The sequence below is a fragment of the Magnolia sinica genome, chromosome 15 (assembly GCF_029962835.1).
Source record: "Magnolia sinica isolate HGM2019 chromosome 15, MsV1, whole genome shotgun sequence".
NCBI classification, from domain to species: domain Eukaryota; kingdom Viridiplantae; phylum Streptophyta; class Magnoliopsida; order Magnoliales; family Magnoliaceae; genus Magnolia; species Magnolia sinica.
The window spans coordinates 15,882,981-15,896,647 of NC_080587.1; the positions used below are offsets into that span (position 1 = coordinate 15,882,981).

At 42.1% G+C, this 13,667-nt stretch overlaps 1 protein-coding gene across 1 annotated transcript; it reads right to left on the bottom strand.

Annotated features, from left to right (window-relative positions):
- Positions 1–3,674: 3,674 nt before the first annotated feature.
- Positions 3,675–13,175, bottom strand: LOC131226827 (uncharacterized). Its single transcript, XM_058222550.1, has 4 exons — positions 12,651–13,175; positions 12,139–12,281; positions 11,773–12,055; positions 3,675–3,824 (listed from the first exon to the last, which is right to left on the bottom strand). Exons 1-4 carry the CDS (start codon positions 13,173–13,175, stop codon positions 3,675–3,677), a joined length of 1,101 nt encoding a protein of 366 aa, XP_058078533.1.
- Positions 13,176–13,667: the final 492 nt, after the last annotated feature.

The window sequence follows — 13,667 nt, forward strand, 5'->3', positions numbered from 1 at the left end:
CTGCACATCAACCTCGAAAACGATCGGCATATATTTACAACAGGACTACATTTCCAAGTTGACTGGTGGAATCCTTTGTTTTCCAATCTCAAAATGATTTACACCTTCAATTCTACAAAGTGTCAATGCCAGTTCCTCTCTCAAGCAGCTACTTGTTCTTAAGAATCTCTACATATGTGAAATGCATATAGTTGAAAAGATGGGTGGGGAGTTCTATGGTGATGGCAATGCAGACATGTTTCCTTTACTAGAAACACTATGGCTCAAGGATATGCCTTATTTGGATGAGTGGACTACCGTGGAGGAATGCAACTTCCCTTGCCTCCAAGAACTTGAGGTTATAGATTGCCCAAGTTAAAAGTATTACCTTGTCTCCCTCCTACCCTAAGAAATTTGTCAATATATGGAATTGTACCAAATTAAATTCTTTTCTTAGACTCTCATCTCTTCCTGATTTAGAATTGAATTGATGTAATGAAGCAATATTGCCTTTCTTTAGCTCTCTTTCTTTCTTGAGTATTTTCAGGTTTCAAAATCTAAAATCCCTTCCAATAGGTTATTACAGTCCCTAATTACTCTCAAAAAGTTGTACATTGTCGATTTCTAGGAGCTCAGGACATTCCAAGGGGCGGGTTTGAAAAGCCTCACTTCTCTCAAAAGGTTGGTAATTTCTCATTGTCCCCAACTCATGGGCATGCTAGATGAAGGTCTACCAACCGCATTTAAATCTATTCTCTTACCTCAAGACCCTGCCCAAGAAGCTAGAAGCTGCAAAAACCTCATTTTCCTCCAAAAATTTGGTAGTTGGCATTGAACACAACTCCAGTCTTTGCTAGAGGTCGTGCCTATGGCACTTCAAAATTTTCCTATTCTCCATTGTCCCTTGCTAAAGGGAGGCAAGCAAAGATTGACCAAAGATAGCACACATCCCTTATTTAGAAATTGATGGACTATAGATTTCTCCGTGTTGAAGAACATGTCTTAAACATTTCCAGACAAGTGATATGAGGTGCAGATCAATATCTCAACTTAAGATTTCACTTCCAATTTTTTACCCGTAGAAACTAGAATTTTTTTCTGATGATATAATAGATTCCATTCCACAAGTTTATATTCCAATGCTACAACTGGCTTATAAGTGATTTGCTATGAGCATGCATGTTATGGAAGACAGAAAGCTGATTGCACTGGGCTTTCTACCCAATCTAATATCACTACTACCGTCGCATGCCATGTTCCTGAAATGGCGTTGTTTCTTTAAAACCGACATAAGGGGTGGATTCGGTCAGGCTAAGGTAGAACTCGGGCCATGACGGTGGGGACCACATTTATATATGTGTTATATATCCACGCCGTCCATCGGTTTTGCAACTCATTTTAATTAGGACAAGAACTCATGAGTGAAGCAGGTCGGTGGACCACGCCACAGGAAACGGTGGTGATTGAATGCCTACTGTTAAAAACTTTCTAAGGCACATGTTAATATTTATTTGCCATCCAACCTGTTGATGAAGTCACACGGACCTGGGTAAAGAGAAAACACAAACACGCTGGTGGGAGGCAAAGGGAAAACACAAATATGGTGGGAGCCACATATTTGTAGAAACGGCTGTATACGTTGATTTCGTAGGTACTCCACATACATTGCAAAACTCTGTGGGCCTCACATTTTATTCAAGCTGTCCATTCATTTTGTTAGATCATTTTAGGGTATTCAAGCTGTCCATCTATTTTTGCCAACTGTTGAAATCTTCCTAAGGCCACCATGATGCATATTTGCCATCTAACCTGTTTATAAGATCACACGGACGTGGGCGAAGGGAAAACACAAATATCATCTTGATCCAAAATTTCTATGGCCCCCAGTAAGTTCAGTTGTATGCTTTCAATTTCCATCTGTTTCATGTGGTGTAGCCCACTTGAGCTTTGGATCTGCCTCGGTTTTTAGCTCCTGTCCTAAAATAATCTGGCAAAATTGATGAATGGCATGGATAAAGCACATATTACATCATAGTGGGGCCACAGAGTTTTACATAGTATGGACGGGTATGATGTAGCTGACTAGACCTGGGCATCGAGTCTAGCCGGATCAAGTCAGGGCTGACTCGATCCGGTTTTGAAATAGGTGTGACCCGAACTCGAGCAGACTCGGTGCTGAGTCAGCATGCGTGACCTGATCTAAGTCTGGGTCTGACCTGGACTAATCCAAACCGAATCCAACCTGCTCACAAGTACCAACTCGGGTTGAGTCAGCACCGAATCAGGTCAGGTGCAGCGAGTATTTACAGGTTGAAATCACCACTCAAAACCTAGCTCTCTATCAGCTACACCTCATCTCAGATCTGAAAAGTCATATTTAAGTTTTTTTTTAATATATATGTACGAGTTGAGTTTCAGATCGAGTCGAGTCAGTGCCGAGTTGGATTTCAGGTTGAGTCGAGTTGAGTTACTGGGCGACTCGAAATCAACTCGGTTTGAGTTCGAATTGGACGAAGTCAACCCGATTAGGATAGACTCACCCACGCCGTTCGGATCGAGTCGGATCTGAACGACTCGGACGAGTCTAGTTCGCCAAGTCAAGTCGTCCCGTGCCTAGCTCTGAGGATGTGGGTATGCGTGTTGGAGGATTTCGATGTGAGGAGGGTGACGAGCGCGATAGTAGAATCCGCAGCTGAGAAGAGCCCAGAGGCCGCAGAGCTCCATCTAATCCAAGTCCCTTTCGAGGAGATGTTGCCGTGGGCTCAACCTGATGTATGTATTTTATATCTAGGCCATCATTCGTCCATTTTGCCTCCTCATTTTAAGGCATGAACCAAAACAAGAAGCAGATCTGAAGCTCAAGTTTACCACACCACAGGAAACGGTGGTGGTTGAACGCTCACCATTAAAAGTTTCCAGGGGGCCACAAAAGTTTTAGATCAGACTGAATATGGTGGGCCCGAGACAAGTTTCAACGGTGGGTGTCATTATCCCCACTTTTTCCTGCGGTGTGATCCACTTGAGCTTCAAATCTTCTTCGTTTTTGAGTTCATGCCCTAAAACAATCAGCACTACTCTCACTCCACACGTCGTCTAACACAAGAACCTCCTCTCATAGAATTTTAAAAAATAATAATAATAATAATCTTCTCAAGAAAGACCTGGAGTGGATCAAGCTTTGCAGCCTCCGGACTCTTCTCAGCAGATGATTCTACAATCACCCTCGTCACCCTCCTCACATGGAAATCCTCCCACACGTAGATCCACATCCTCAGCTCAAAATGCTCCTTTACCCTCTCATCATTGTACACTAGCTTCCCAAGATTCGTTTTCCCAATACCTGCCATACCTAGCTACAATACAAGCAACAGAAATGCCATCCCCAACGCAACAAATCTAACATCTTCTGCTTATCGTCTTCTCTTCCAAAAATACCTGTCCCACCCATCCCTAATCCCAACAAACCCATCAAAGACATCACAATTTCTACTAATCTCATCTAATCTCTCGGTAATATCCTTTATCATATGCCCTATCTTATGTCGGAAAACAACATCGTTGGAGGAAAAAAAGGACAGGAATGTGCAAACCTGAGCATTGGTTTCTGCATTGGATCGTTCAGCTTCAAATGAGAACTCGTCTAGAAGTTCGTCGGGCATCATAGGCTACATGTTTGAGCTTTTTCAGCCTACTCGTCACGGCTTCTTTGGTTTGCCTCTCTTCTGCATCTCTCTGTACTGCTTGAATGCTCGAGTTGTGGCCGAGAGCTTCATCAGCTCTTTTTCGACACTCTTCATCCATCCAACATGTTGTGAGATGCAGGAAGAAACCCTTTCAAAGATCATCTGAACAAGAACGGAGAGAACTGGAATCTGCCATTGACCCTCTCTCTCTCTCTCTCTCTCTCTCTCTCTCTCTCTCTCTCTCTCTCCATTGAGATTGAGATTGAGATTGAAGACAACCAAATGTTGTTGTGTAAGAAACCTAAACTTATAGAGCCTTTCTCTCTAGCATACGCGTCCTCCATTAAATCCTAGCCGTCCGTTGACACCGAACGTGGATGACGAGGTTTTTTTTTTTTAAATACAGTCATTTTTATTCCCTAACGCGTCACACATAAAATATCCTATTCATACAAACGTGGACCACACAAGTTGGATGATCACCTGGTAGGAAGATCAGTCAGATCCACTCGTTCGGTGGGCCACACCACTACGCTAAGCCATACATCTGTCGCACATTGATATTGACGTACGTTGTCTCCGTCGTATATCGATCTAAAACTGCAGTAGGCCGCTGCACTACAGGAAAAAGTGCGTATTACAAATATCAGCTTGATAAAGGTTGAGGATGTGAATGAAGGCAAAACATAAATAATATCATCTTGATCCAAATCATTTGTAGGCCCCAAGGAGTTTTCAACGGTGGGCATTCAATTCCTACTGTGTGGTCCACTTGAGAGGGACGCGCGGATTAGCCACTGACAGGTTGAGTAGCGAGACTGAAGTGACGTCACCATATTCTGTGGGCCCCACCGTGATGGATATGTTGTATCCATACCGTTCACCCACTTGGATAGATCATTTTAGGGCATGAAACAAAGAATGAGTTAGATAAAAAGCTCGAGTGGACCCCACCACATAAAACGGGTGGGAAGAGTAACGGCCACCGTTGAAACCTTCAGAAGGTCCACCATGATATTTATTTGAGATCCAACCTGTTCATAATTTCGCACAGACATGAAAGAAGTGAAAACACAAATATCAGCTTGATTGAAAACTTCTATGGCCCACTGAAGTTTTTAATGGTAGGCGTTTAATCTCCACTGTTTTTCGCCGGTGGGTCCACTCAAGATTTAGATCTCACTAATTCTTTGGATCATGCCCTAAAATGATCTCACCAGCTGTATGGACGGTGTGGATACGGATACAACACATGCTGGTGGAGCCCACATAACATAGTGAAGTCACTTCAGTAGCAAGTCTCGCAGTGGCCGCGTGCAGTTGAGAGATTTGAATCTGCTTTATTTTTTGGGACCAGCTGAAAAAACGGATAGTCTGTCGATGTAAAACACATACGCCCGCTCGCCATTAGAATACGCACGTGGATGACGCCGGAATCTACGGAAAGAGAAAATGACCACTGTCGACAAAACCTTTCACCCAGCGGTTTTCATGAAGGAATGGGTGGATTGCACGCCTTTCAAGACGGTGTTTGTGGATTACATGCAATCTGACTGGATTGCTGTATTCAGCGGCCCAGGTTAGGCATGTTTGGACGGGCGAATGGCAATCAGTGATTGTGTTTGGACGGGCTGCTGGTCTGTGCTCTATAGGACCCACCACAATGTATGTGTCTCATCCATGCTGTCCATCTAATTTAACAGATCATTTTATGATTGACAACAAAAATAAGTTATATCCCAATCTTAAATGGACCATTACAGGAAACATTATTGAATGAGCGTCAACTTTGAAAAAACAATTTAGAGCCATAAAAGTTTTGGATCAAGGTCATTTTTGCTTTTTCCCTTCATCTGGGGCTGTACGACCTAATCAGCCTATTGGATATCAAAAAAAAGTACAATGGGCCTTATGAGGCTTTGAATGATGGATGTCCAATTAATATTGTTTTCATGTGGTGTGGCCCAACTGAAATGCGTACACCTCTCATTTTTTGGATCAAGCCATAAAATGATCTGTAAAATTGGATGAATGGAAAGGATGAAACACATACATCATGGTTTCCAAAAAAAAAAACCTATTCAGCATTGAATCCTACGAGATTGCACCGTACGCCCAAAAACACCCCACAATCCAGCGTCCAAATCCCTCACAATCCAGCGGATTTTCATCCAGCCGCAAATCCACCGCCCGTCCAAACAAACAACTGCTTGGACGTTGTGGGATTCGAGTACCCAATCCAACTTAATACGGGGTACTCCAACGAACGCTGCCCGTCCAAACACGCCCTTAAGTTACCAACTTAGACTAGCACGTGCAGACAGCGACTTTGAGGACGAAACTACCCCTCCTTTTCACTGCGAAGATGAGCGCTGACGCTCCTCCAACTGAGAGTTGTACGAACAGCTTAAAAGAGATCAAAGTTACATGGCCCCACAGCTATGTATTTATTATATCTACAACGTTCATCCATATTTCGAGATCATTTCGAAGCATTATCCAAAAAAAAAAAAGAAAATCATATCCAAAGATCAACTGGGCTACACCACACAGAGCAGCGGAAAATTAATTTTCATCGTTGAAACTTTTGCAGGGCCCACCATAACATTTATTTTCCATCCAATCTATTCATAAGGTCACAAAGACCTAGATGAAGAGGAAAAACAAATTTCATAATGATCCAAAACTTGTGTGGCCCCTAAAAGGGTTTCAACGGTAGACGTTCAAGCAGAATGGTAATGGCGTATGGACAGCGATACGGATATAGCTATGGTTATAATCCGTAGCCATAACAGTAGCTCTGCGATCAATCGCGGATCCCATGATTCCACCGCAAGTCGTTGTCCCTATCGGCGATTAATCACGGGTTCCACCCCTAATCTATGGCTACGGATTATAACCGTATCCCTATGCACTTTCTTTGTTCTTTTTTCTTTTTTCTTTTTTTTACATGGAGGATTTTATTCTACCCACATTTTTTTCTAACACATATTTATATAAATATGTAAATATAAGCTTTTTTTTTTCGTTTCTTTCTTTATTCATATAACAAGAATATTTTCTAAACCAAAATTAGTTACTTGACGTACCATATATAATTTTAGGGCTGAAAGTTGGGCGGGCTCAACCCGACCAACCTGTGACCGACCCGACATTGGGTTGGGCTTGGTCAGGATGTATCGGGTTTGGTCTTGGGGTTGGGCCATACAAACTGCAACTCGATAAAACTTGGGTTGGGCTTGGGTAGAGGTCTCGGGATTTGCCAGGAAATGCATGGAAATGATCGTGAAATGCATGGAAAATGACCGTGAAATGCGTGGAAATGACTGTGAAATGTATGAAAATGACCATGAAATGAAGGGAAATGACCGTGAAATGCATGGAAATGAGCGTGAAATGAAATGGAATCGCCGGGATTGATCGTGAAATGCATGGAAATGACCATGAAGTGAAAGGAAATGACCGTGAAATGCATGGAAATGACCGTGAAATGAAACGGAATTGTCGGGATTGCCCGTGAAATGCATGGAAATGACCGTGAAATGAAGGGAATTGATCGTGAAATGCTTGGAAATGACCATGAATCAAAACGGAATCGCCGGGATTGACCGTGAAATGCATAGAAATGACCGTGAAGTAAAGCGAATTGACTGTGAGCGAGGGAAGCTAGAAATTCAGTGAGGCAACCTAAAAATTGAGCAAGGCAACCTACGAATTGAGGAAGGAACGCTAGAAATTGAGCGAGACAACCTACGAATTGAGCGAGGCAACATAGGATTTGAGCGAGGGAAGCTAGAAATTCAGTGAGGCAACCTAAAAATTGAGCGAGGAAACCTAGGAATTGAGCGAGGGAAGTTAGGAATTGAGAGAGGCAACCTAGGAAATGAGCGAGGGATCATAGGATTTGAGCGAGGGAAGCTAGAAATTCAACGAAGCAACCTAAAAATTGAGCAAGGCAACTTACGAATTAAGCGAGAAAAGTTAGAAATTAAGTGAGGCAACCTACAAATTAAGCGAGGGAACATAGGATTTGAGCAAGGGAAGCTAGAAATTCAGCGCGACAACCTAAAAATTAAGCGAGGCAACCTAGGAATTAAGCGAGGGAAGCTAGAAATTAAGCGAGGCAACCTACAAATTGAGCGAGGGAAGCTAGAAATTCAGCGAGAGAACCTACGGATTGATCGAGGCAACCTACGAACTGAGCGAGGGAAGTTAGGAATTAAGCAAGGAAAGTTAGAAATTGAGTGAGGGAACCTACGGATTTAGCGAGGCAACCTAAGAATTGAGCGAGGGAAGCTAGGAATTGAGCGAGGGAACCTACGGATTGAGCGAGGCAACCTACAAATTGAGCAAGGGAAGCTAGGAATTGTGCGGGGCAACCTAGAAATTGAGCGAGAGAACATAAGAATTGAGCGAGGGAACCTAGGAATTGAGCGAGGCAACGTACAAATTAAGCAAGGCAACCTAGGAAATGAGCGAGGAAACCAGGTTGACCCCAAACCATTGTCCAGCCAACCCGGTCGACCGGGTAGGTTGGACAACGGTTCGAGGTCGACCAGGTGGACCTGATTGACCCCGCAAATGGCATTCACACCCCAAACATTTGAGATCATTTTTTGTTCCTCTAATAATTGAAACAAGGAGAAACAAGTTTTTAAAATAAGGCAAAAACCAACTTTGGTGTATGTGAAATCTTTTTATATTTCAATTTTTGACTCAAGGTCAAGGGCTATTGATAAGCATAAATGTTAGGAGTTTTGACATTTTGAATGATTTATGAGGAATTATGCTTGAAGTGGCTTGTAGCTGCTACAACTGATAGGAAAAGGATAGCTTGATCCTGGATTTAGGAGCAAGGGTTGTTGAATTTCATCGTTGAGTTAAGAAATCCTGTAGGTAGCCCTAGTGAATGGGTTAGTAGTATGAGTTTTGTGTTTCACTTGCCTAAAACCTTAAGAAAATCAATTCTTTTTTATATTATTTACACTACTACAAATTAGCATGTTGATTTTTTGCTTTCACATGTGTGCCTCTTCGAGATGCAACTGTGTCAGAACTGGAAGATTTAATTTCTCATTTTATTGGTGGCTTATGCATGATGTGAGTGAGGTCAAACAAATGAGTATGGTTTGAGACTTACCAAGGATTCTTTTCTTATTCTAGGTTTCTTATGCCACCTGGTACTCCTCTTTTTCTTCTCTGGAAATGGAGTCAAACTAGTCAATCGAGTTCAACCAGAGTGGATCGAACAAGCCAATTGTGGCTAGCTTGGATCAGGCCGCTCCTTAATTCAGGTGGTTAGTTGAGATTCCCATGAAAATTTTGAAAATTATGTATCTTCATGGCTTGACAACCGCTGCGATACTAGCATAATGTTATTGTCAGGCCCACACAGGGATTTCATCGAACACAAAACACATCGGTGGGTTTGTGCATTTATATAATCATCAAATTTAACATATTTATAGTATTTATAAAGGAATTATGAAAGATAAAACCCGATTTTAGGTTTTGGGTCGTCTGAACCTATCCAACATACGGAGTTTATAAGGATACTTAGAAAGAGAAAACCCAACTAGCCTAGGGTTTGGGTCAAGGGTCGGATCTCACCTCTTTATCCTAGGGTTCTTTTTGCAAGGGCCCTGTGCCCAAGGAATCGCATGTCAAGACACATGCATGCAGCCATAGCAAGAAAAATGGAAAAGAGCTCGAATTTGTTACCTTTTATCAGCCACAATTCGCATCTACGGCGGTAGGGCCGCAGTCTCCAGCGAATGACGGATGTAGGAGTGTGGGAATTTCAATCCTGCTCCCCAAGCACTCACACCCTTTCCCCAATCCTCTCTCTCTTTCAAACCCATCCTTCTCTATTTTCTCTCTCTCAGCTGCTGTAAATTTGTTGTGGGAGTTAGGGAGAGAGGGTTTAAAGGTTTATATATACCCTGCAGCTTAGTTCAGTTGGCCCCAGGTGTCACTTATTAGCTGAGATGGCCCTTTGGGCCCATATATAGCAAATCGGACTGCCCTGATGGCCCCTGGCCCATATGAGTTATGAAATGGGTGCCTCATGGTCAGATAAGGGACTGTCCAATGTTTAAACTCAAACGGATGTAGGGATTTATCGCAAGATTTCGATTTGCAATTAATAGTCACCGTTCATATATCCAATGTAGAAAACAAGTGAAGCAACCTATAAATTGAGCGAGTCAACCTAGAAATTCAGCGAGGCAACATGATATTCAGCCGGGCAAACATGAAATTAAGCGAGGCAAACATGAAATTCAGCGAGGCAAACATGAAATTCAGCGAGGCAAACATGAAATTCAATAGGACAAACCGAAATTGCAGCGGGGCAAACATGAAATTGAGCGAGGCAACCTAGGAATTGAGCGAGGGAAGCTAGGAATTGAGCGAGGGAACCTACAAATTAAGCGAGGTAACCTACGAATTAAGCGAGGAAAGCTAGAAATTGAGCGAGGCAACCTAGGAATTGAGCGAGCGAAGCTAGAAATTCAGCGAGGCAAGATATAAATTGAGCGAAGGAACCTAGAAATTGGGTGAGGCGACTTAGCAATTGAGCGACGCAACGTAGAAATTCAGCGAGGCAACCAACAAATTGAACAAGGGAAGCTAGAAATTGAGCAAGGGAACCTATGAATTGAGCGAGAGAACCTAAGAATTAAACGAGGGAAGATAGAAATTGGGTGAGGCAACCTAAAAATTCAGTGAGGGAACTTATGAATTGAGCGAGACAGCCTAGGAATTGAGCGAGGGAAGCTAGAAATTCAGCGAGGTAACCTAAAAATTAAGCGAGGGAACTTATGAATGGAGCAGGATAGCTTAGGAATTAAGCGAGGGAAGCTAAAAATTCAGCGAGGGAACCTAAAAATTGAGCGAGGGAACCTAGGAATTGAGCTAGGGAACCTAAGAATTGAGCTAGGGAAGATAGAAATTGAGCGAGGTAACTTAAAATTTGAGCGAGAGAACCTACGAATTGAGCGAGGGAACCTAGGAATTGAGCGAGGGAACCTAGAAATTTAGCGAGGTAATATATAAATTGAGCAAAGGAACCTAGGAATTGAGCAAGGCAAGGTAGAAATTCAGCGCAGGAAGCTAGAAATTCGGCAAGTGAAGCTAGAAATTGAGCGATCAAAGCTAGAAATTCAGCGAGGGAACCTATGAATTGAGCGAGACAGCCTAGGAATCGAGCGAAGAAAGCTAGAAATTCAGCGAGACAACCTAAAAATTGAGCGATAGAACCTAGAAATTGAGCGAGGGAACCTACAAATTGAGCGAGGAAACCTAGGAATTGAGCGAGGGAAGTTAGAAATTTAGCGAGGGAACCTAGGAATTGAGCTAGGGACGAGGAAACCTAAAAATTAAGCAAGGGAACTTATGAATTGAGCGAGATAGCCTAGGAATTGAGCGAGGGAAGCTAAAAATTTAGGGAGGCAACCTTGGAATTGAGCGAGGCAACCTAGCAATTGAGCGAGCCAACATACAAATTCAGCGAGGCAACCTATGAATTGATCGAGGCAACGTAGGAATTGAGCGAGGGAAGCTAAAAATTGAGTAAGGGAACATAGCAATTGAGCGAGGCAACGTACAAATTCAGCGAGGCAACCTATGAATTGAGCGAGACAATGTAGGAATTGAGCAAGGGAAGCTAGAAATTGATCAAGGGAACCTAGTAATTGAGCGAGGCAACCTACAAATTGAGCGAGGCAATGTAAAAATTGAGCAAGATAACATAGAAATTGAGCAAGAGTAAGTATAAGGTGAGATAGGGAAACTTGAAATTAGGCGAGACAAACTAGAAGTTGAACAAAACAAGCATGAAAGTTGAGTGATGGAAACATTTACACGTTATGAAATTTAATTCATTATAAAATTTTCTGAAGTTCAAATTGTGCGAGGTACATACAACACTATATATAATACAACATTCCTCAAAATTATCCTTTTCATCTCATGCCTACAATAAGTATCATTTACAGGTTACAGACAAATAATCATACGCTATCGACTTCCTCCAATGTATAGTGAATTTTTGCATGTCTGTTCCCTCCAAGGTGCAACCGTTGCACAGTATATCGATGAATTTCATTACAAATATGCCACAGTCAAAACCATTGCATTGCTTCGGCACAGATTTCATGGATTTAGCGGTCCAAGTCTTCCCTTCATGTGCGGTGACGTCTCCGGTGGCATGGAAGAGAATCAGGAACTCCTCCGTCATCAAATTGATCATCTGCTTATACTTTAGGAGAGCATTTGACATTAAGCTATCGATAATAATGATCTCCCGTTGTCTTGGATATAGGACTATCAAGAACCAATGAGAGTTATCATGGTTGACGGGTACATAAACTAGTCCATGTTTAAGAAGTAGGCTATCAGTTAAAAAACATGATCAAAGAACACATTATGACCTTTTTTAATGTTATGTGATGAATAAATTACCCGTTCACTATACCAAATCTCCTTGGCGTGTGATTTACCCCGCTGCTTGGCAATTGCGATGACATTGTTCATTATGCTTACCAACTTTGCACGTTTCAAAGCAGACTTCGAGTCCCGATACACCCTTAGAGTCGGCATACTAGTTTGAAGGCATGGCTGTAACAAAAATCAAAGATCAATACAAGTAGAAAAATATGAATTAATTGAAAAAATAGGTTAGCGATACTCTGAACTAAATATTTATCATAAAATAAGTGGGACAGAACTTACAATCTTGGGGATATGTGATTGCACAATCAGACTGCCTTTCCTCTAGGAAGTCAACATATTTGTCGATAGCCTACTCTACACGATAATATGATTCAGCAATAATCAATTAAAAGATATAACTATATTAAAGTCAATGTATATAGACACTCTCATACGAATGCTTACCACGCTATCAACCCACGCGTCATCTACCCATATAGACTTGAACCATTAAGCCTCTCCCATCTCCTTATTTGCTTCATAGCAGTTTTCTACCTCTTTGAGTTCATCCGTTGATAGCTTCCTGAATGGATCCATCTGTAGATGAAATGGTATCAGAGATGTAGGAAAGTTTACGGCTTCCTCAAGTCGCCTCACCACGTTCGGAGTTGTATTGATCGAAGATAGGGACAAGAATGGAGAAACCATATAATAGGATGGCTTAAGTACCCTTTTAGTTCTCCTTATATAAACAGGAGGAGAAATGGGTGCTTCATCCAATAGATTACGCTCCGCCATACCATACGATTGCACCTCCAACTCCACATTTCCCTGTTCTTTTTCTTCCATATCCTCAACTTGGACTTTCTTCTTCAACTCCTCGTCCTCATCCCTCATAAACTGTCCTCTTAGTATATAAAAATATTCATTCTCCTTCTTCACGGCCTCCATCTCTTTCGCTAAGTTTTCAGTTTCTCTCAACAACTCACACATTCGCCTATTCAACTCCTCGTTCATGATGAAAAACAATTCCTTCTCTTTCTTCAACTGCACTCTCTCGTTCAGATCTACTCTCTCCATCTTCAACAATTCTTTCTCTTTCAACAATGCCTCCCTCTCATCGAGCCTCTATTCTCTCTTTCTCAACTCTTCCTTCTCTTTCCTCAGCTCATCCCTCTCCTTCTTCAACTCCTCTCTCTCCTTCTTCAACTCATCTATACCAACCCTAAATTCATCCATCAAAAGAGATGGTTTCATGATATTCCCCCTGATCCTTCTCCCTATACGCCTTTTTCATCACTTTCCGCTGATCCCCCCTCACCCTCGTTATCATTCTCGTTAGACTCATCGCTCAATTCCTGGGTTTCGATGACCTACAAAATGTATCAATGCACATATAAGAGTCGAAAAACTTTTAACAGTGAATTAAACAACATTTCATTTTAATTAAACGCTCATGATATCTCACCTGAAAACTATCACGGAGCAAGCAAACGGCGTCCGTTTCCCATTCTTGTAGGGTGGGTTCCAAGTTCTTTATTAAGATAGTCTATAAAAGAACCCAGATTGATG